Source organism: Lepidothrix coronata, unplaced genomic scaffold (genome assembly GCF_001604755.1).
Source record: "Lepidothrix coronata isolate B3197 unplaced genomic scaffold, Lepidothrix_coronata-1.0 Scaffold51, whole genome shotgun sequence".
NCBI lineage: Eukaryota > Metazoa > Chordata > Aves > Passeriformes > Pipridae > Lepidothrix > Lepidothrix coronata.
Window position 1 is genome coordinate 1,326,506 of NW_016690231.1, and position 25,165 is coordinate 1,351,670.

Below are 25,165 nucleotides of genomic sequence, written 5' to 3' on the forward strand. Positions count from 1 at the left end.
GCTGTGCCATTCTGCATATTGTAACCAAGCAGCAAATGGGATAAACATGCTGAACACTCACTGAAGAGGAGGAAAATCATTTCAATCACAACAAAATGTCACAAAAATGTTATGGAGCTAACAAAGAGAAGTATTCTTTTCAGCAAAACTGTGTTTGAATAGTGTGCACCTTTTTTTTTAAAAATTATTATTTTGGAATGTGCTAGGCAATCCCTCTAGATAATGTGTTAGGTAGATTAAATAGGATAAAAATATGCAGGCATTCCCTATGTTTTCATTTTTCAAACACAGTTTCAAAATAAAAGCTTGAAGTATACAGGCTGACAAGAATCCTGTGTGCCAGGCTCCTTACTGTCAGGTACTTAAAATGGTTGGGAAATGGAGGCTCAAAGGGCAAACAATCCAGTGGATTTAGCATGCAGGTAATACATCCTAACTTGGAGGATTCAGAGTAGCATTCAGCAAGAAAAATCCACTTATTAGTGAAACATAAACTGAGGCTTCCTTTCAGAAAATTAACTTTCCTTTAAGAGCAGTTGCTTACAAAGCTTTCTACTCAAAACTCCTTTGGTTTTTTTTTTCCTCATGAGGGCAGCACATGGGCACTAACAAAACACATTTGACTCAAATAGTCCAGTCAGTCGGTTTTATTCTAAACAACTAAAGATTAATTTGGATTGCAAGGAAAAAAAAAAAAAGTTAAGTCCTAAGCCAACACTTACCTAACGAAAGCAAGTGAAACTCAGCAGCACTGAAAAGGATACCCAACAGAGACCAAATACAGCTTCAACATATATTCATGGTCTGTCTAGAAATGTCTTTGATGTTAAACCTCATATGGCACACTTAGCATTTTTTATAATTCATTTCCTATGGAAACTAATGAGCTTAAGGGTGAAATTACCTCATTGAAAGTCAAAATGGAAGTGTGAAGAAAAGAGGGATGACCTGGAAAGCAGATTTAGAAGCAATCTTTGCATATTAAGCATTGCTGTGGGAAATAGTATAATTAGTTTTCTTCAGAAGTTATTCCTTGGAATTGTGTAAGTGGTATTTCAGCTCCCAAATATCATGCAGAAAAAATGTTAGACAAAATAGGTGGAAAAAATGCAAAATCCCCACATGTTCAAGAGATCCTTTTCCTACCTTCCAGGGACTGTTGATTTACTTTCAAGAGGGCAGACTGTACAAAATAAGGCCCCTTTCCAGCAGAAAGTTCTCAGGGGCCACAGGAAACCTGATTTTCAGAGCATAATTTGGAATTAAGCATTCTCTTCCCAAATTCCTAACTCCTTTTGCTTGAATCGACTTATGTCCCTCAGCTCTTGCTGCAGGCTAAGCCATCTGCCCTCCCCAGCTCTGCTGAAGACCAGACATTGATACAAAATGGATGTGTTCTGCTTGCTGAATGAAGAGCTAATGATTAACCCTGGAGTGCCAAATATCAATATTTCCCTATCAAATTCAATGAAAACAGTATCAGAGTTCAAACAAATTATCCTCTAAAATTGCTGCTTCAACTACTTGAGCCACACCGAGGGGCTGGGATTGCCATGGACTGTTGGGATCAGCCTGGGAGCAGCTGCCAAGGGCCAGACCTTGAACTGCCTCTCCCATCACACCACCACCCTTCCTCATTCTGCACAGAGGAAGAGCTTGTGCTGTGCCAGAACAGATCACTCAATAGAGCATCAATCCAAAACCAGCAGCGTCCTCAAACTAGTTAAAGGTCATTTGTTGATATAACGGAGCATAAAACATTTAAACCCACCAATGGAAGTGCAGGACGAGCCAAAACTACCAGTTTTAAGGTCTATCAGCTTGACTTCATGGTACACAGAATAACACAGTGTTCTCACTTTTATGCTACTTGAATTTCATTTAAATTTAGTCTGAAGAACAAATGACTGCTGGTTTAAGAGCAGTAACACAGATTAGCCACAAACATTAAATGGTTTCCAGCTTCAAGTATGGGAATGGCAGCAGCACAAAAATCCTGGGATGCTGAACTGCAATTTGAAGCTTAACAACCCTGGCATCAGTCTTCCACCTCAGAGACAACAGGGTACAGACAAGTCCTCCTATTTACTCAGCAAGGGAAAAGTTCTATTCAGCAAAAGTTCTATTAACAATAGCCATTTGAAACCTTATAATTTATACAAATTAGATGGTTGCAAATATGAACACAATATGACAATCATTTCCTCTAGCCTGCTGTTAAGTCCACACTGGTATAATGCTTGTCACTTCAGAGTTCATGGTGTTGCAAGAATTTAAAATAGCATCTACTTTCTAAGAAGTAGCAAACCTTTTTATTTGTTAGCATCTTGAAGCCATCTTAATTTTGCTTATTCATTATAAATCTTGTAGAGACAACTGATGCCCCTTTGCAATATCATGTGACAAACTCCTGTAATTTTCAGTAACTACAAGTTCAGGGATGATATTCACTTGTAAAACCCCAGCATTCAAATAACTAACATGCTTATGACCAGGCATCAGCAAAGTGCTGCCTACATCCATTTCTGTGGGGAGGGGACAGACACAAGAGAAACAGAAACGGACAACTTTTTTTTTTTTTTTTTTTAATTAATAAGTTCTTAGTTCAGGAAAAAAATAAATCACAAAAGAGAACTGGAAGAACTACTCTCCACCTTCTTTATAAAAGAACTTCTTCAAAGAGAGAGACTATATATACCTTGTTCACCACTATGTCAAATCCTATCATAAGCACCTCGGTTTCCACAGCTATTCTACCACGTTTCATGCTCAGCTTCCAAACATCTCTTATAAAGGAGGTGGGGATGTGCTTTAGACAGGTTAAAAATATGCTGCACCTTTACAGTATTTAAACAATTACACCAAGCATAGTTCATACATTTATCACATTAACTATCACCTGGTAAACATACATTTGAAAAGGTCTAATGTAGAGTATGTAATACCCATGACAGATACTCTTACTTACTTAAGAGCATATAAAGATCAGGATTTATTCACCCTCCCTATCTGCAAGTTAATTTCTGATCTCTTCCTGGTACAATATAAGTGAAAAAAAAATAAAAGAATCCCTTCATTCCATTGCACTACCGCAACCCTAAATGCATAGAAAGGCAGATTAATGACCTGTGACAGGGAAAAGGAAGAGGGGTTTATAAAAGGAATCTGAAGAGCATCTACTGCACAGGTAGTTTAGATGTTAAGCACAAGTTCTGTTGATTGGTTTTCCCCCCTAGTTTTTTTTTCTTACAGTCACACAAAACACCCCTGTACAAACACAACTGGAGTAAGTGCAAGGCAGGTTGTACATTGTACTGCAGGCACATTACTCTGGACCAACAAACAAACTTCAGCACAAGAGGCTTGAACACTAGAACAGGGACAAGCCTATGCTGAGAGCCCATCTGGGGTGTGGGAGTGGTGAATGGGAATGCAAAGCACATTTCTGCATATAATGTGCAAAGGCTTGATCTCCACAACTGCACTCAATTTGCTACATGCACAGCCAGAGATGAAAATGAGATCAAAACCAGCTGGGAATGGTTGTCCTGAGAAGATACAATAACCATTAAAAATTCTAAACATAAAATACAAATACAGAAGCAACAGAACATTGTTAATAATACTAAAAGACAGAAACACACTTGTTGTTGTTAAAAGAAGTTTCAAGTAATATTCCAGATCCAACTTCAATCCTACTCACAGGAGAAAATGCCCAGAGATTAGGAAAAGAAGTCCACGCCAAAGTGTATTTTAATAGCATACAGGCATGGTCAACAGACCCATCCTTGCAACTGCTATTTTAAAAAATAAAAATCTGAACAGAGAGACATAATTCTAATTAGCATTCATATTAACATGTGCATTGCTGGAAATAGTTGTTTAATTCACTGCAACCAGTGGACATGATGTGCTGCATCATTTGTGCTCCGTTACATCACAAGATATCGTGTGTGCACTTTTTAACACCCAAGTAGAAATCCTGCTCATAAAATAAGGCATACTCAAAAACAACATGGTATCTACAGAGGTAACTTTGTATGCTTTCTTCTCATTCTGCTTCACTCTTCTAGGCATGATGTAAAAGGAAAAATTGGTCCCAGTTGAGGCTTGTCAACATTATAAATCAGATTATGATGAACCAGATTAGATCATATCAATTTGGGGGGAGGGGAAGGAGGGGGATTTTTCTTATTTTTAATGACACTTGGGACATCTCCTGAATGAGCTCTGCAGAAGGCATGAAAAAAAAAAATCTACATTTATTATGTCAGTGACACCAGCGTTCCCCTTCATCATCCCTATCTCTACCCCTATCCAGAAATGCCTCCATATTGCTACAATTTGTCCAAACTGACTTATTTTGTGTAAGATTGTTCCTTCCAGTAAAGCTGCTATATTCTGTTTTAAATTATAGCTTTTTCTACATTTTCACCAGTGTATGCATGCTAGAGAACAGCTGCATTGCAGAGGTACATATTTAGCACACGGTATCAAACCAAAAAAGAAATACAAAAAAAGGAACCAGTGTGTCCTACTGGCTGCTCTATGTCAAAAGCACTGTTTGGTCTTCTGATATAAAACAATACAGAAGTAATAGTAGCAGAAGTCTGTTCTGCTTCAAGTATTACCCCAACTTTAAACGTGATTTTCAAACTTTTGTGCAATTCTTTTTGTAATTTCATGTGAATAAAAACATCAACATGTCTAAACTAAGAAAAGAAACTGTCCTACTTCCACTGTAACACTGCACATATGGTAAGAGCTTTAAGTTGAAACAGCTGTTTAATGGATGGATTTTTTTGAATGAGCATTCATGAGGTTTCCAGCCCAAATGCAATGGGCAGCAACGAAAGATCAGACTACCACAAAATGCAGTTACAAATATCCACTGACAATTTCCTTCTTAAATATTAATGGCTCTTGAAATACCCATCAGATACTTTTACAAAACTTCTCTATTTTAAGTCTAACGATTTTCCTTAGTTTCTCCACAAGTAGTGCAAATACACTCCTTATTCTTAGGTCATCCCAAGATATGGCTGGGTTTTGTGTGGGTGATTTCTGTTTGTGTTCTTCACTGAAGTGACACAGGGACACTGTAGTCATGAGGATGGAATGCAATGCCTGCTGGACTATCTTGGGAAAAAAAAAATCTACCTTATTCATGTACAGCTGTAAAATTCTACAAATTAAAAATTTCACATCAGACTACCTGATGCAAAAATCATTGATTCCCTGCTATGGGGGAACTGAGAAGATCCCCTGAAACCTTAAACTGTACAAGCAGTATAAGAGGTTTTTGTCCCCCCTCTACAGACTACAGGTATTCAGTTCTTGAATCGTGTTTGCTCACAAATGTGATTGAATTTCCTGAAAATAAAATAAAAACAACAAGTATTAAAATGTAACAGAAGTTCTCAGAAGTCAGGCAACAAAAGCAAGTCATCATCTTTCACAGGATACTTTAAATATTAAACAGTTTAAAGCAGAACATTCACACACTAAAATACCTGTTTTTCAGAACCTGATTATGTTGTACTCTATTACCACGTTATGTGTAACAGGATTTTCAACATCTCTCGTGCCCAACCCTTGTTAATTTTCTTGTGCACACAAAACCCCTGTTATTAAACATTCCCCTATACTTCTGCATACTTAAACCCAGAAGGCAACTAAACCAGGAGTTGGTGAGTTAATTTTCCCCTGCAAGATATTAGCAATTTTTAGCAGACAGCATTACACCAGTCACTAAGAACTGGCATTAACCAGGCTAAGGATACATTTCAACACAAATGTGTTCTCTCAATGGCTCAGAATCTTCTGGAAAGAAGAAGTTTTTCTCAGCCTGTATTATGTAAGTTTTATGGGAATGGCAAGCCTGTCTTCAGGGATTAAACAGATAACACAGTTTTTGTACAAGGCACTTCTTCCCAATTCTCAAAAACCTCTCACTGTTCATTCTTTGTTTTTCTCTGACTGGGGTTTTGTGTCCCCTGACACACAAGTGAAACAGGAGTGGGGTGCTGAGTGTGTGTGTACCTGGGGAGATGATGTCAAGGGGACCACGAATTTTCCCCCTCTTGCTGAATTAGATCAAAGATTACAAGAACCTTGCTGACATAACGAAACTACTCAGCAAAACAGTTTAGCTCAATTAAAAAAAACTTAACTGGGTATTTAGGAGCAGTATGACAAGACTGTTTGCTTTTGTGGAATTTAGGAAATAAGAGCAGCAGCCAGTAGAGTTCTAGGAACAGCTGATGCTTGAAAGAAAAGATAAATTAAAAAAAAGAGAGGAAAAAAAAGGAAAGAAAAACCCTGAGTCATTTCTATTCTAGATGAAATTATCCCCCACAATATGACCAAAGACACACAGTGAGTACTTTGACATTGAATTAACTCTAACATTTCAAAACAGAATCTCCTCTGGGAACACAGACAGTCCTGTAATGTGAACTTACAGATAGCTGTGGTACTTCAAATTACATCTGCAACTTAAATCCAAAATTATTTTTGAAAGCTATTTGGTAAAACCCTCTGAATTTGTAAGAGACTGCCGATGAATATTTTACAAGTCTGTCTTATGATCTGCTTGCCTGAGATGTACAGACTGGTTATTTTCAACCCACAGTACCTGAAATATTAAAGGAATTATGCTAAGTGTGTATGTACATTGCAACATTAGAAAGATACTGCAGAATCTACTATTCATTAGGGCAATTTCTCAATAAGGGATAATTGCTCCTCTATCTTAAATTGCACTGAGCATTTAGAGAATTATTCATAAAGCAAGAAGGATTTTTCAACCCTCCCTGGAACCAGTTGGCTCCTAGGTAGAAAATTTTTGTTTTGGTTTTACGAGTCTTTAATATTTGTCAATCCACATCTGCATCTTTTCATAAGAATAAAACTGCATTGGTCACCAGTGGCCTTGATTTTTTTTTTTTAATCAAGAAGCTTGATTTATTTTGGAAAAACATTTCTCATAAGTGACCAGATACCAAGAGTCCAAGTGCCCTTGAAAAGCAGAGGGTTAATCTTTCTTCAGGCTCAGTATTTCACTTTCAACACATGCCAGATTCCTTGGGTCAGGGTTGTAAGACGTAGAAACTCCTCCAAAACCAGGAACTGCTTAGGAACCTGCTGTGGTTTATGTTACATGTTCTAAGCTTCTCTCGCTGCTAATTATTCCCACCAATTTATCCCTTCAATGTAAGCTGCACTTCACTAAAAAGAGGCACTCCTTCCACTCCAGTGGGTGCAAAAGTAGACTCAAGAAGTGTCAGCAATGGGTTACATCAACTTACAAGTGCTGGCAGTGCCCTTCTGACATGCACAAAGGGCTCATTTCAAAGCTGTGCTAAAAACAAAAATGGCAACAAAATCCCCAAAGCTCACCCAGTTCTGCCTTATGCTGCAACAGTGTTACTCACACAATTCCTGGCACGTCAAAGGTTGCTTTTTTGGTTGTTGTTAGTGTTTTTTTTTAAAGAAACACAAAGCAAACTCACTCTGTGCAGTGTCTGACTTACATGGCATGATGTGCTTTGACCTGAGTTCGACAGTTGCGCCCCCAGTAGCAGTCGGGACGGGACGTGACAGTCACTGCAGGGAGAGAAATGAAATGCTACATTTATTTAAAAAGTCATTCATGAGGTGATCTATATTATTAAGCCACTGCTAATGGAGGTTACTCATCAGAGCAGGCTTTGTAGAGAAACAAGGCAGGATTGGCATAAAACACCGGTACAACTATATTGGTTCACCTTACTGGGAACAAAGCAAACACTCTGTGAGGGACAAAAAACTAATTTTGAATATTAAACTCATGCAGACTTATGATGAAAGGATTTGGTTCTTGGTGCTGTCAACTGAAGTTTTACCATTCAGTTTAAGAGAGACTGACTTGACAGTTAAAGACACTGGGCATTTGTCTAGATTTCCATACAAGAGAAAAATTATTAATTTGGGTAGAGTTTGTTGCTTTCCCCCTACTTTCACATACATTACAACTCAGCTGTCCAGCAGGTCCTTACTCTAAACTGAAAAGCAACATTAAGGAGAAACCAGGTTGTTGCTCATTCTGCACAGCAGCAGAAGCAGAGTTCTCAACAGTTGAAGACAGGGAAGCTGTTGTTAACAACAGGAACTACATGGACAAAATAATACATGAAAGCAAACTGTTGGAATAGCTTCTGTTTCAAATGATTTAGGTCTGAAGGAGGTACACCTGGCTGCATGCTATTTTATACTAAAACTGTAAATGCAAACAGATCTAGAATTAGTTAATGAAAGCATTCTTGTTCCTAGTTGAGAGCTGGTAAGATGTGGAATTGTTCAAGAGGTGCATCATTTTATGTTTAAATGGGAAAATAAATTCAGTTACAGCAACTGAATAGTCAGTTCCTGTTGACTATATCCTGGATTTTACTGATGTCCTCTTTTCGCTCTGCAGGTACACTTATCCTACAGATGAGAAATCACACTGAAAGAAAAGGTTCCACTCAGGAGTCTGACAACAACTACACACAGGCTTAGCAGCTGACAAGTAAAGCAATCAGCAAGGGATATTAGCCCTGTAAGGAGATTTGCACTGGGCTACATGAAAGGGCCAAGAGAACATGGATACAAACATAAAACTGATGTTACTTAACTTTAAGTGACTTTTCCCCCCTTACTGTGCAAAACAATCCCCACCTGGCAGTTCAGCAGCAGGAATATTCTGCCTGTACTGGTAGGCGAGTTCTCGGAAGCTGCGAAGGCCACAACAGTAGCAAAGCACTGTGTTCCCAGTAATTCTGTAATCTGGGGGCAAAACCAGTTTGTGCAGAGTGTCAGTGCAAGGCTTGAGAAATCAGATTGAACTGAAGAGGCTGGACAGCACTTGCCATGCACACAGAAGTCCAAACCTCCTGGTAACATTACACTAGAGTTACGTACAGACAAGGAGTTACACACATGCAAACTGAACACAGCACGTACCTGACAACATAAAAACTCCTCTCTGAAGAGCTAAGAGGCTTTCGTTTAACATGTTTTTCCATGTCAGACCCCTGGATGCCAGGTAATCCTGAAAAGAGCAACTTCAGTGCTTACTCTAGAAAAACCTTCAACCTTAAAGAGTAACCAAGCCATTTATTCTCAAATATTTCCACACCTAGATCTAACTAGGTTTTCAAAATGGGTTGATGCTGACTACAAGTAAATATGAAATATATTTAACTTAATTATCAAGATACTTTCAGACCACCAATAAAACCTTCTACTACATTTTTTTTTTTCCAGGAACAACCCCCACTTTTGCCAGAAGTTTGCAAATAGATTCACGTCAGTCACACTTTCCCTTACCCCAAATCAAGATTTCACACAGCTTACATAACTTAGGTAACCCTGCTATGGTATAAGCAAAATCTTTTCCATGCAACTTAGTGTGAAATTTTGTCTGGGACAGAGCGTTTAACAGGCCTGGCTTTCCTGGCATATTTTTAGTGAATTGTTTTTCTCTTAACTAATATTTTGGATGTTACACCTTAGACTTTAGAAACTGGCTTCCCCAACAATAACAACCAAACATATCTGGACTCTACAGTGTGTCTACCAGTCATTTAAACTCAAATTCAGAACCAGGTCTAGAATTTTGGCCTTCTTGGAACCTGTCAGGCATACACATTGGAGAAAATAAACACCAGGATTCCAGGGAAGTGATTTTTGCTGTTGTTAACTGATGCCCTCTCACACAGATAGGTGTGACAGAGACACTCCAAGATACTTCCAAAGCAGACACAGCAAACTGTGACTTTGCTCCAGCTGATCGCTTGGGGTTCATTTAATCTGCCTTTTAGAATCAGGTTCTGCAGGTGACACAAAGCTGCCACTGCAACTGTTGGGCAGCACAACAACTTTCATTTCATCAGTGAGTACATCTTAAACCTTGTACATTTGTTATTATCACACACAGTGATTTTTAAACTTACCTTTAGGATATCTGACTCGTAGTGGTTGTTATTTAGGACTCCATCTAAACACTTATCACCAAGATTTATTTCTAATTAGAAAAAGAAGAAGAAAAGTTACTATTTCTTCCCCCCGCCCCCATGGCCCTCACACATTTTCTGAAGGTTCTTCTGTTGCCTGAAATAACGTGCACAGGCTCATGTGAGCACCAAGCACAGGACTACATTCAACATCTGCATGTGATATGTAACTTCCATTGGCAAAGATAAGACATTGATATTTTACAATTTCACCTTTAGTCCACAAACACTACAACTAAGCTGCATAAATTAATAGTGCTACTAAAGCATATTGCATTAGCCTCAAACTGTAGCCAAACCATTCCAGCTGTTCCAATTTAGTTCTGGAAAAAATGTCTAAAACCTTAAGTTTTAGAAGTCTGCATGTTTAAGAGGGCGAGGCTCTTTTCTAACCAGTTAACATCAGATGTTCAGTGCTCCTGCACTGATTTGTATGATTCTCTTCCTAGGCTGAAATAAACCATATTTTTAATATGGAAAAGCATTTTGCTTAACAAGTATAGTTTCTAAGCCCAATCTGGTATGAAGACACAAAGTTAAACCCTCTGAGTTAGGACACATACCACTTGAACTTTTTGTGTTTGTGCTGTGAGGACACAGCTCTTGTTTCTTTTTGCATGACTGTGCTACAAATTAATGTATATTTCTTAAATTACCTAAAATTCAAGACAGACAGACATTATTGCAAAGTGAGCAGGCTCATAAGAAACAGATTATTCCACAATACCACAGAATGGTGCCAAACAGCCAAAACATGCCATCCGAGTGCAGCCCCAGTACAAGTGACAGAAGGGTTGCAGACAAACTGTACCTGTAAAATAACAAAGAAAATCCCTGTAAGGACCTCCACACAACAAAACTCAACAGTTACTGTTTTTATAAATCAATAGCAACAGAGCCCTGATAAACTTGGCTTAAAAAAGGTACAACTTTCTCATTTAAAGTACATTCTATAGAGGAATAAAATTCTACAAAACAAGATTCTTTTACTCTGTCTCTACAAGAGTTCAGATATAGAATACCCATCTAAAAAACAGTCTTCAAAGTAAATTTAATAAAAAGTAAGGAGAGTTAGTTCTGCAGCCAAGATTTAAAACAATAAGATGAAAAATGTACACACATTGCTGAGGAGCAACATGAGGATTCTGCTCCCGCTCTGCTCTGCGGTCAGGCATGGGCTGGAAGCAGCAGGTGCATATTACATGACTTCCTTGAGCAGGACACACATATTCCTGGACAGCTAGACGGGTTCAAAAGGGAAAAAAAAGATAGACTGAACAAGGTACACAACTGCAACCTGGACTAGAAGTCTTAGTGAATATTAACAACATAAAAATCTCAAGACTAGAGTCAAATGTCATGATATTTGCAAAGACACTGGTGTGATGGTGTTACTCTCAGTACCACGAGAGTGACCTCGATTAGTTCATAACTTAGCACAGGGTTATAACAGCTCATTGCTCAGTTCAGGGGAGCTGGAGACAATCTTTCAGGCTCCCTTCCAACCCAAACCATTCTGTGATTCTGTAACAGTTATATGAGTTGTAGTGTTTCAGTCCCACACTCCTGGGATGATGCCGTGACACTGACCTGCAGGGAAGTTGGCAGATGTTGATGGTGCATCCCCCAGTGCCTGCATTCCTCCTGCCTCTGTCTCCTGGCCTGTGCCAGGCACAGTTGGAACACAGTGTCTTCGATACCCTGGGCACTGTCTGCACACTATATATGGTTGACTGAAAGAATAAAATAAAGTCACAGGAAATCACACTGAACAAACACACATATAACTTACATCTGTATTCTAGACAAGGTTGGTCAGACTCTCAAAGTTTAAATTTGGAACTTCCTCATTCAGTAACAGATGGAAGTTTACATAACTCAGTACCTCACAGCTGTGAAGACTGTTGCAGTTGGACAGATAAGAATTTGGGGGTTTATAGTAGCAGTTTTAAAAACGAGGGGGGAAAAAAAAGTGCTCAATGTGACCGAAAGTGAGATGAACAAAAGACAGAGGTACAAAGCTGGAATAATTATCTACATGAAGAATTCTTCTATTCCCCTCCAGACGTCGAGCAAAAAGTGACTGCTGCTGGAAATAAAGAGGAGATATTTTGGTACTTGGGAATCTCCATCAGCTGCCTCAGTACCTTACACCCAGTGAAGGCAACATTCCAGACACATAAAAAAGTACAACCATTGCAGCTGCACTCACAGGGCATGGACTGCTTTACCTCCTGACAAGATCTTAGCCAGAAACCTGTCTTCTCTACAGCAACAGCCAATTTGTAAGCGGAAAAGGTAATTTCACGTATCTCACATGGAGCTGTTGCACAGTTCAGGATAGAACTGTTGGTCACAAACTGAATCTTGCTGAACTTCTGGGAAGTTCTAATTTTAACTTTTTTTTTTGACTGCTCAAGGTTCAGTAGGATGGCCAGTAGAACTGCCAAGGTAATTACTGCTAAGAATGAACTTACCTGAAAACAAAAAACTCAGATTCATTCTGACAATCAACACAGGAACACTACCAGCAATAACAGCTCAGCCTGTGGGCTTATCCAAACATAAGTACATCTAATTTGGAACACAACCTAAAAGTAGACATACCTGATATCTGAAGATTCACTATCTACATCTGACAACTCCAATAAGTCTTCAGAACTTCCCTCCTCGTCTGAGAAAGACCTGCGCACCTTGGGCTGCAACATGTCTTGAGTAATTTTGTTTCTTGCGTCCATGCTGCGAACATCGTCCTCGTTGCGACACTTATCTGGCACCAGAACCAAACCCACATTTCAACAAAAAAAACACCTCACATCCTTTACCTGCACCCTACTTTGTTAACACGGCTCTGTTTACTGTGTTTCCATTTCCATAAAACTCAGTTTTGCATTACAGAGTTCTAGAAGATCTTAGTTAAACTCCCCTCTCTGTTAATGAAATGTACTCTCAGGCAACCTAAGTTTTGTTTTCAAGAGGCCATGATCGAAGTTAATCACAAGAAGGATATCAGATACTTCTGAAAAATATACTTGAACGTGGATTTAATTAAGTAACAAATTAAAATGAAGAATTCTTACATACTCAGAGTATTACATCACCTTCCCCAAGTCATTATGTCATGTTAACTACGCTTGTTTTCTTACAACCATGTCAGAGAAAACAGCAGAGTGATAAAACACACAGGTATTGTACAGACAAGTGTGAGCATGTATCAGTTATGCAGCTCATGTGGAAAATACAAGGGATTCTGCTACACACACTGTTCAACTTGCCTGGATGCTGAATCAGATAAGCTTCAACCAAGTTGTTCAATATGTGATTTTTACAAATACGTTCTACTGGGCAACGACAAGTTGGACATAGGGAAGATCTTTCCATCCACCCTGAGTAGCAGGCAGCACAAAAAGTATGCATACAGGGCTGCAAGCTGGAAAAGAAACAAATGGAGTCAAAACATAAATATTTCATTTTTTCAGATCCATTCGTAACACTCAAAAAAACTGTTTGGCATGGATTTGACTATATAGATGAGGTGGGGGACAGGGGACTCAGAAGGGCTTGTGAAAATGCTCATTATCCTGACCTCCTCAAACAGTTGTCACTGAATTTCGGGCATTATTACCACATGATTACAGCTTTTGTCACTCTTACATACCTTACACAGTCATGCAGCAGTTCTTGGCAGATAATGCAAGTTAATGTTTCTTCCATCTTATCTGGTTTCACATTTGATGTTTTTGCATCTTCAGAGCCAATTTTAATTATACATTCACTTGGAGGTGCTGGTGAAAGATCTGGACAAGTGTCTTCGTCTACAAAGACAGAAGATTCCACAGGATATAGTTTTTGAAGCTTTTAATAAGTTACTTATTTTTATTCAAGTACTTAAAAAAAGACCTGAAAGATATACACTGATTCACTGTTCACTGGCAATGGTCCCACTAGAGGTTCTTGCTCTACACACAACAGCTTCTGCTACTGAAGACATTATTTTCACTGGACCAGAAACCAGAAGAAGCAAGAAACAAACTGAAGGACTGATGACAGCTGTTCTAATTCAGTCTGGAGGGGGTGGGGGTTAGGTTGCACAATACTGTAGTATACTTGCCTCCTTTTAGTTTCTTCTTTGCAGGTTCCAAAACTTCCTCCTCCCTTGTTCTTTGAGAATCCAATTCTGCTTCTTCTTTGTCAGTGATTTCTGAAGGGATTGCAGAAGTTTCAACATTCATATCCAGCTTTTCGTGTTTGTTGTGCAGTGCTCTTACACACCCAGATTCTGAGATGGAGAAAGCAGGCACAGGAGTGACAACTGGGGATTGTGAGCCTATAAAACAACAACAGAAATATGGACATGGCTTAATAGCAATATAGGACACGTGAAACCAAAAGGTACTCGAACCCTTATGAGGCACATGCATCAATCCAAACATCTGAACAGGAAAAAGGGCAGCAGAAAAGCAATGTCTGCATAACTTACTAAATGCATTCTGAACCAATCTGACTAATTGCAAGACCTGGGGAGAAACAACCTATTAGTTGTGTAACCCTGCTTAAAATCCCCAATCATCTTTAAATTGTAGAGTATTTATTCTTAAGAGTCACAATTGCTTTACTCATCCATTAGGATTTACCCCTGCCTGCTCATAGAGAGAAAGTTAAAATGCACTTATCCACCTGGTATTTTCACTGGAACTTTACAAAGCAAATGCTAAAGACCAAGAGAGGAGTAATAGATCATTCTATTAAAATTCAAAACTGGAGCAACAGCTGATGGGATATCAAACTTTCAGTACTTGACAAAATTCTTACCAGATGTAGATGGATTATCCTGCTGAACAGATGCAGACTCAATAAGAGAGGTAGAAGAAGCGTTAAAGAGGTTAGATGTAGAAGTAGATGGCTGTGGTTCCTCATAGCAAGACTGAGTAGATGACTGTGATGAGGTAATTGGGGTCTCATCATTACTTCTTCCTGTACTTGAGGTATCTTTGGTCACATGGCATTGGTTTTCTACATTAACTTCTACAGTTGGAAGGGGGGAAAGGAAAGAAAAATATCTGTGTGACAGTCACCATATCATGCCTTCAAAATTCCAAGGAATCAAACTCTCTCAAGAGGGTTACATTAGTCATTGGAGCTTAACTCCTCTTCATGGATCTTGAATTACTTCCTTACCTACTGGTTCTTGAGTTGCATCACCTTTTGTGTTTAAGGATTCATAAAGATAAGCAACATCTGAAAGACATAAGATAATGTTTATCACAATCTTTAAACAAAAATTTGCTAACCCCCACATAAACAACTCACATAAACAACTTCTATTCACTAGAGGCTGCTTCTCCAAAGTGTCTGACAAAAAAGAGGGGTCACCTCAACAGCACCATGTTAATACTCCTACTTAGGAGGCAATTAGGAGCTGCACAGCAAGATCTTTTCTTCTCAGGAAACCAGGCAGAGCAGCTTTTGTGTGATGTTTAACTTGTGCCAGCCATGGAACCAGAGGCTTAATCATTTCTTAAACCTAAAATCTGCTCTGTGTCTGAACAAACTGTATTTTTACTCATACTGAATCAAAGTTCTTTGAAGAAGCTCGTTATTTCTGAGCTCACTTCTCAGCTTCTTCAATCAGTATTATTTCATTTCTTTGTGAGATACATGAACTCAAAAATACAGATTAGAACATGCCATAAGTTTCACCCAGAAACTAATTTAGAATCTATCAATAAAATTAACTTCATATCCTTTTCTTCTCCATCTTACTTCATATGGCTCCAAAGATTCCCCTAACTTGCTACTTTTTGCATCTCCAACCACCTCCAAGCAAGAAAGACTCTCTTAGTTTGCAGCAACCCCTTTTCTGATCAAAAGTTAGAATATTGTCTCCTTCAGAACTACTCAGAATGGCCAAATAGGCACTTCAAATCTGAATTCTTCTCTGTCTTCAAAGATGAAAAAGCAAAACAGGAGGCTTGGTAATTCAAACACTTGTTAACCCACACAGAAGTCAGTGATTCAGTTCATTACAAAGTGCCTGGAAAATCGGCTAAGTGATTTCATCTAAGTAGCATCAAGTGCAATGGTGCCAACTTAGAAAGGATCTGTGAGATAAACAAGCCATACAGACAGAAACACACAGCTTAGCACTGCTTCATGTAACATTTGCATCAGACAGCATAAATCTGTCTGATCTGTCTATATATAAATTAACAGCAACTTCAGAAAGGAAGTATTTCAGTGGTATGTATGTATCTAGAATATTTTTCCAGGTTTACTAATTCTACTTACAGTGGAGGGCTTTCCCCACCTCCCCCTGGCTATTTTGCCTCTTCCCTCTTTGAAACAAAAAAACCCAACACACCCAAAAACCCCCCAAAAACCACACACAAAACAAAAAGCTTTTGCAGCCTTTCCTTCTGGTGCCAAAAATTGTTTCACTGGGATATATAAAGTATCACTAAGTACCCCAGCAATTTGACTTCTAAAAGAAGCACTGGACATGTGATCAGAACCTCATTAGTTACCACTTCATGCATTAGTTATACCAAAACTACTTCTAGGCACATTTCAATTTCAGACAGTTGCTCAGACTTGTCTCTGTAAAAATTGGCACATCTATGACCTCTTCTCTAGAGAATTGTTTTTAAACATTAGCAAATTATTTCTCTTATAATTGAGTAATTCTGTTTTAATTACACTGATATTTCTTTTCTCTCATGACTCAAAAGAAAATGACTCAGTATACCATTTAACAAATATTCACTTACTGTTCTCTGGCTCATTTTTTCTGTAAACAACATAGATCACATCTCCAGTCTGTAATGGGTATGTCTGCTTCTTAACCACTTTCTGTTTATTAATTACTGTTCCATTAGTACTGTAAAGATAAAGAAAAGATAACAGCATAAATGTTTCTGTAATTAGATGGGAGAAGGAAGGGAAAACACTAGATACTTTTAAAGAAGAAAAATTATTGGCTACCCCCCAAAAAGTAAGTGGATTAAAAAAAAAAAAAGTCCAGAAACAAAAAAATTCTCCCAAAGACAGAAATGCAGAGCTACTGAAACTTCAAAGCTCATTTTCAGCTACTGGTAAAGAGGTGATAGTTGGCAGACAAAAGACCCCTGATATTTGTCTCAAAACAATTAGAGGATTGTTTCTGTACAATAGTCTCCACCCTTTAAGTAAAAAACCCTAAGGTGCAATAGGAGTTCTATTCAAAAAGTTCTGGGCTATGTTTTCCAAGTAACACTGGGAATCTCCTAAAACATCCTGTGACAAAGGAACTTTTCCTGTGCACTTGGGGATGCCATGCAGCATTATTTTTTCTCCCCTCTTCCTTCAAATAGTGAAAAAACTAAAATTCTGAGGTTACTTGGACTGTTTGCAACTCAAAACTGAGAAGTCAGTAAGGTGGAAAAAAGTTATGCATATTAAAAGATGAGTTGGAATTAATTATTTTGATACTAATAAAAAAATCAAAAACTTGTAGAAGAAATTAAACTGGGGAAGAGGAAAATGCAGAGCATTGACGATTATTTTCTTTACCTCCTTTACTGTGGGTGATGTTGTACACACAAGCTACTAATGTTTTATAACCAAGTTATTCAAGTACTGAATAATTCCAGTTCGCTTGCAATAAGCCTCCTTCAGGGCTGCAGCACTTTCGAGTTTCAGACTTCAGCCATTCAAAATCTCAGCAAGTGGTACCAAATATAAACCAAATAAAAATATCTGCTTTTCCCCCTCGGCAGAGCTGCAGCACGAAATAACAGCAAACCTGTGCTGCCACCTCCTGGAGGCACCACCTGTGCCCAGGACATGGCAGTGCCTCCCTAGACAGGGATGCTTATTTAGAAATAAAGTGCCTTCCCTTCTCATTGTTTCTTCTTTTAAAAAGCAAACTGGGAAATTCTCTTCTCGTTTAGTAACATGAGCAGAGAAAGAAAACTAGAACTTTGTACTGTTGACTTTTTTTTGGACACAGAGTCAAAATAATGACATTAAAAAAGCAAAGGGAAAGCAAGCCCTTTGGAGTCACTAGCACAAGTCCTGACCTAGGTATTAGTTCTTGGCATTACTGCTGCAATTGCTTTCACCATCCACTGTCTTTCACTATCTACCTGGTTGCATCAACTATTCCAACATAAATGATCACAAAAAAAAATAAAAATGCTACTTTAAACATCAAGAAACAAACAAAAATCTTTGGGTCATATTGGTATTTGCTCTATTAAAGAAACTTCAAGCTTCTCCCACAAGCAAGAAAACTATTTTAAGCTTGTCTTTTAACCTCAGGCACACAGATGTCGACTTGCCTGAAAGACATGAGGAGCAAAGAACCAGCAGAGCAGAGAAATCACTAAATGAATACCAAAGTTTAGCAATTAAGAGGAAAAAAGAATTTTAGCCAGTCTGTTAGGAACTACACTCATTTTTAATTTCACATTGATGATAGTGATAACATATTAAAAAGCTTATGTTGAAGTGAAGATTTTGCCTCCTTCAATCGCCAAAGAAGCAGCAAAGCTTACACCAACCCCTAGAACCTGTCAGAGGTCCTTTAACAAAACTAGGAAACATCAAATCTGACCTCCTTTCCAGAAGGCACAACAAAGCATGAATCTCCCATATGCCCTAAGAGTTCTAGATGTAATCAGACAGCTAAACTCAAGTAACAAGACTTGTCTCTTACCGAGGTTTAGCTTCTACAGGCAATTCCTACCCCAAATATTTCACTAAGCACAGGGGAAATATGTCACAATGATGTATTTTACGAAATCTCTCTGTCATGACTGCAAAGTTCCAAGATGGTTATGGGGGACAATAACTCAACTAAGGTATTCTTGGAAAAAGAAAAGAATAAAACCCCAAAACATCACACATCTAGTGACCACTCAGGCTTGGCTTCACAAAGCAAGCTGCAGAAATAACTACACAACACCCTAAACCAGCCAACTGACTACAAATAGGCAAATGTTTTCAGTTCTGCACTACACAGACTCCAGTGAGAGCTGCCTAATGAATTACTTGGCACACACAGACCCAAATGAAGTAGGAACAAACTGATATCACCTAACACAGAAAACCATAAGCTTTTCTTCATTACATTAGCAGACTGAATCAGCTGTATTTATAGCTCAGCCAATAATCAAAGGGGAAAAAATTATCCAACTGCACCAGATAATTATATTGGCTTTTTATTTCCAGTTTCAGGCTTTAGCATGGGGCTTTTAACAGATATGGTGACATTTCAGATTAATGTTGTGGGTATTTTTCAACCAGACACACATGATAAATTGTGACATTTGCACATTCCTCTGATGTTTCAAATTAAGGTTCCCATAAAATAAGTAGAAACTACAATGAGAATCTCAAATATGAAGGCCATTCATTAGGAATTAATATTGAATTGAGGCCAACTGGCTGTAGAATTTTTCAAGAGGAGATGAAAAACAGCACTATCAGATATAAATCATCTGTGCTGTGAAACAATGTCACAAAAGGTCCCAATGTCACTTTTCTAAAGAGTGGAAGAAAAAAAAAGTCTGGCCTTGACTCAATTCCAATGTGGTTGATGACTCTACAGTTTCATTAATGAACCATAAATTCCCTTTACTTCCCAATCCCAACTGCTGTGCAGAATTGATGTGAACACTCAGAACAGGCTCACTTTTGAAGTAGGTGAATTACCCATGTGTTGCAAAATACCTTGGTATCCTTCCAAGAAAAATGCCAGTCTGTTACTTTTTAATAATTACTCCCATCCAGGAAAAGATTGTGATTTATGTTAAAGCTTCTGGGTTAATAGTTTCAATAGTTATCAGCTATTTAAATGTATATTATCCTAAACACACTGTAAACTTAAATGAGTTTTGAAGTCTTTTAAGGTACAGAATCCTGTCTGTACTGTAATTTTCCATTCTTTTAACATTCATGGAAATAGTTTTGACTGGTAGGGTGAGAAGAAGTCAGTAGCAGAAAGGACACCAACCGCAGATCAACCTCCAATTTACCCACAGAAAGGAAATATCAGCCTTGGGTAAATAGTTTTCTGTTCTGAAACATCACTTACTACTTACAATCTTTAAAAAAATTCCTAGAAGATAAAAAGAGGACGTCTTTAAAAATAAATTACATTAGTTGCCTTCAAAATTTCTTTTTCAAAATGGAGAATCTTACAATTGCTTTTACTTGGGGCAAGCCAACTGCTGCCTCCACTGTGTTAGGTCAGCTTGTATAATTTGTTTTCTTCCAAGAAGAATAAAGCAACCAGTGCATGGTTTGGAAAATAAAGCAGAAACATATCCCAAAAAAGGGTGAGTCTGGGAGTATATTATTGTACTATTTGCTAACTCTTGGCTTCTGTTACTTCCAAACTTCTATTTGCTCAACAATTTTGAGTTCTCTACACACTTTCTTTCACCTGCAAATTTATTGTAATTCTTTCCAGAGTAGATTCAAGAACTCACTATGCTAACAGGGAGACAGAAACCAATGCTGCCTGTCTACATATATCTGATTATACTCTCTGGGTTAGCTACAGTACAGAAACAAAGTCCACTCAGTCCCACTGTCCCACACCCGCTGCCTCCTTCAATGCATTCCTCTTCACCAGAAAAATCTGAGCTTGACCACAGCAATTTTCCAAACTGTTTTCCACTTCAGAGAAGAAAAAGCTGACACTGCAGTATTTTTCTGGGACTCTGGGCATCTGTATTGCCAACCTAAACATCCAAAAATCATCTTCTTTCAGCCTGCTTGATTTTTTGGAACTCATCTGATATTTGGCACAAACACTGCAAGACCCAGAAGAGTCTTGTGCAGTTTTGGTTTCTTGATTCAGCACATGGCAGCCACACTTCACACCAACTCACAGGAGGCAAAACACAGGATCTTACTCCTCTTTGTTGGATGTACAGAGGTGTACCAGGCACCAGCAGCTCCCTGGCAGTACTCCACGGGTGCAGCCCTTCTGCTTTACTACCTGGTAACAAGCCTCACCTTTTCATGAATATATCACAGAAAATTAACTTTAATTTGGCTTTGTTAGTTTTCTACTAGCTGCACTTTCTGCCTCGGGGCGGTGGGTAGGGGAAAAAAAAAAAAAAGTAGGCAGGAATGCTTCTGCATTATGCACAAGTTATTAAGCTTGTTTTATTCTACTGTTGGTCTAAACCAATTCTACCACGGACAGTTTCTCAAGCTTAGATTTACAGCTACACTGTCATGATAGCCAATATGGCTTAATTTGTTGCTTGAAACATCTTGAAATTTAGGATTGTATCGGAGAATGACAATTATAAGCCATTTCCTAGATATCCCAGCTAGGCCTTCTATTTTTCCCAAAAATTTAGCATTCTCTCCCACAGCTTCTTGGAGTATAATCCCTCCAGGAATCTATCCAGGACATCCTGGACATACCTGTAGCTACAACCTTGAAGAGGAGAGGAAATACACCCTCATCAAGTTTGTGGATGACAAGAAAGCAGGGGCAGGGCTGGGCTGCCCCCAGGGGCACTTTGGCCAGAGGAATGGGCAGATGGGAATGCCATGACATTCCACACAGACAAACTCCAAGTCCTGCACCTGGGACAGAATAACCACATGCAGGTTAGAGACTGCCCAGAGAGGGCTCCTGGTGGATCTTATGACTAAGCACAAGATCTCACCCCCTGGACTTCTGCCTAGGCTTCAGTCAGCAGCCTGCCCTGGCAGGGGTGAAGGCCTACAGCACACTGGGCTGGATTAACAGGAGTGCAGTCTGAACCTCAAGCAAAGTGGTTATTATTCCCCTTTACTTGGAATTCATTAGTCGACATCTAAATATCACATCTAGTTTTGGGTCACCTGGTACAAGGAAGGTCTTGATAAATTCGAGCAAGGCCAGCTATTGATGCTTCGAGCAACAAAGCAGATTTTTCTTCACAGACTAAAAGGAAGACAAGATTAGAAGCTCACAGAAGAACCAACCTTGTATCTTCCAATGACACTCGACCAGATTCTTCATCCACTGTGATTTTACAGTGATCTCCAGACACCAACTTGTTGCCGGGGAAAGACAAGTCACAACCTTAAAAAGAAAGGAGATTTTCCATTGTGCTTAAAAATACACATTACACAGTCAGATCAGCATTCTACATGGCTATAAATGCAACACAAACTGACTCATGTACATCTGCAATAGTTCAAAACTTCTACTGTCACATAGACAGCAACACAGTCTACTGTGTGATACGGGAATACAAGTGGTGAGATAGACCCATGTGCTGATATAAACTTATTTCAAACTTCTGAAGATATTTCAGTTCCCTCCCCCCCAAGATGTAGCCCTCACAGGTGGAAAACAAATTATAACAGCTCTTTCTAGACTTGTACAGAAATAAACTCACAAACATTGGAAGTGTTCAATCCAAATCCTAAAGGCACACATCACAGAGCACCCAGCTCTTTTCTCACATCATTGTGATACTGTTTCATTGGATTTTACTTCTGTTTCATTCTGGTATACTGGGGGGAGTAGTAGGAACCAAGAGCTGATAAACAGAAAAGTATCACTTTCTTATCTTACAGCCTTTTTCTTTTGTTTGTGTTTAAATAGGAAAATTTTCCTCATTGCTGTTGACAACACTATTATGTTAATAAAGCTGAAAAGAATCTCAAATCCAGGGCTAAGATTTACAGATACACAGGAGAAGTGTCATGACAATGTTGATGTGATATAAACCTTCCTGCCTACGACTCCAGGGCTCTGACCAGATCTTGTCTTTTTACTTCACTTTAATGCTGAATGTTCAAGGCAACACTCAATTTTCCCACTGATCTCTCTCACAGATTACTCAAAGCACTTGCTTACACAAGAATTACAATTAACAACCATGGTTCCCTTCCACCTATTCACACTGTGGGTGCACTGATCTCAGCCTTCCCAAACGTGTCCAGAAGGAAAGCAGCAGCCACTACACGTGCAGGGAATGGTTCATCACCAGTCTACTCATACTATTCAAGGAAGAAGCAACAACTACTGTTCCCACACAACTTGTGATGCTGGGAAACCCACTGAAAACAAGCAGATTAAATCTGATTCAGGAGAGGCCACCATTTCCATTCTGTTTTACAGAGTTAGACTGTCACATGGCAGCAGAAGGACAAAATGCTCTGAACAAGCAATTCTAATGCTCCTGAAGATTTTATAAGCAGAACTTATGACCAAAAATTTGTAACCATTCATTTTATGAATACATTAGCTAATAGTTACAAAAGCAAAAGAAAATGCAAAAATTCATCTTTTTTTTTCTGCAAGATCACTCTCAACTAGACATTAATTTGAAGAATTTAGCAACGGCTTAACGATAAGCAATCTCAATATCTATCACCAAATGTAAATTGGCAAAATGTTTTTCTTACAATACACTATCTGAACTTCTAACAGAGCTGTAGCATCAGGTGTTTGTTCAAGACTATTTACAGGATGTGACTGATCAGCCAAATTGCTTGAACTGATAAACAGGAAAAAGAAAATTACTCCAGTCAGGGCAGAGTAAAAAACTTAAAACACTTCAATGATTGTTTCATATACAGTAAGCACGAAATCCTTTAAAATAAAGGCACACAGTAAAAGCCTTAGACTCTGGGAATAAAGCTTTCAAATCCACTCTCACAGAAACTTTCAGTACTTGCTGGCAGCCTTTATATGGCCAAAAGAATTAAGGGCTTTTATGTGGGTGTTTTCTTTTCTGTGAAGCAGAAGCATTTTGCATGGCAGTTCCAACTTATTTTAACCACAGAAATGAAATGAGAACGTAAACAGGGCTGGTGCACAGAAACTCTCCTGAATCAACAACCATTCTTCCTTATTTGTACAAAGAGCCACAGCCAGCCAAGCTAAAAGGCATATTCACTTTAAACGTACCAGTGTCCCAAGCTAGTGAAAAAGGAAAGGTCGGCATGAAACTACTTCTTCACATAACCAAGAAAAACTACTTCACACAACCAAGAAGTAAATTAGGAATATGGGATGGCCTGGCAAGCACCTCCAAGAGCTGAAAGCACCAAACCCAGCTAGTTTCAGAGCACCTTCCTGTGTTTTAAAGGCCAGGAGGGGGTATCCCTGCTGTCCCACGAACACCTCTCTTCCCTGTCCCACCTTTCTTCCGCCCGATGGTCCATTCCCTTTTCAGCAGCAGGACGTGCGGCTCTGCCCCCTCAGCGCCCAGCCGGGTCAGCTTCCCCCAGGGCTGCGGCTGCTGGCTCTGCTCGCCTCCTTCCGACCGCTCCATTTGGATTCACATCTGACAAAAACACAAACAAAGCCAACCCACGCCCCACCATCACGCAGCGCCCGGGGAGGGCTCAGGGAGGGGCCGGGCCCCCCGCGCCGCTGCCCCGCACCCCCGGGGCTGCCCCGGCCCCTGCCCGGCCGCTTCCTTTTGTGCGGGGCTGGAAATCCTTCCCTCCCTCCCCTCGGCCCCCCGCAGCCAGCCCGCCGCCTTCCCTGCGCCCCCACCCCGCTGGGCCGCTCCCTGCCCGGGGGGGGCGAGCTGAGCCGGCTCCGTCTGTCTGTCTGTCTGTCTGTCCGTCCGCTCCCTCCCCCGCGGGGCAGGGGCGATGCCCGGGGGCGCGGCGCCCCCGCTCCGTCCCCGCTCCCTCCCCGTTCCCGTCCCCGCTCTCACTCCAGCGCCGGGCCCGGGCGGCTCCTGTCAACAGACGGCGCCCCATCAGCTGATGCGCACGGGGCGGGGCCAGCGCGCCCATTGGCCAGCGCGCCCGGGAGGGGCGGGACTTCCGCCGCCTACCACCGAGACGCGCCGGCTGGAGCGGCTCCGCATCCGGTGAGGCCGCGCCGCGCCGCCGCCCATAGGAGAAAGCGGGCCCGCCGAGGGGCTGAGGCGGCGGGGACGCCCCGGCGGACATGTTGGGTCAGGGCAGGCTCGCAGGCGGGACAAGGCGCTCGCCGCCATCTTTGCTGCGGGCACGTGGATTCCTTCACAGAGGGTTGTGTGTGCCGGCAGCCGCCTGTCCCGCGATAGCGGGGTCACATATCACCACGTGCAGCAAATTTAGTTCAGATCCTCGATGTTGAAGAGTTATTAGTTTATCAGCAGCGGCTACATTAAAGGAACATACTT

The 25,165-nt window shown here is 40.0% G+C and overlaps 1 protein-coding gene across 1 annotated transcript; it reads right to left on the reverse strand.

Moving 5' to 3' along the window:
• Positions 1–2,194: 2,194 nt before the first annotated feature.
• Positions 2,195–24,788, reverse strand: CHFR (checkpoint with forkhead and ring finger domains, E3 ubiquitin protein ligase). The gene is made up of 18 exons (XM_017815592.1): positions 24,710–24,788; positions 24,184–24,328; positions 22,011–22,110; positions 16,805–16,914; positions 15,216–15,275; positions 14,850–15,062; positions 14,149–14,364; positions 13,696–13,852; positions 13,313–13,467; positions 12,645–12,807; positions 11,628–11,770; positions 11,158–11,277; positions 10,765–10,848; positions 9,978–10,048; positions 8,986–9,073; positions 8,701–8,808; positions 7,536–7,608; positions 2,195–5,373 (listed from the first exon to the last, which is right to left on the reverse strand). Exons 2-18 carry the CDS (start codon positions 24,314–24,316, stop codon positions 5,331–5,333), a joined length of 2,037 nt encoding a protein of 678 aa, XP_017671081.1. The 5' UTR covers positions 24,317–24,328; positions 24,710–24,788; the 3' UTR covers positions 2,195–5,330.
• Between the last annotated feature and the right edge of the window lie 377 nt (positions 24,789–25,165).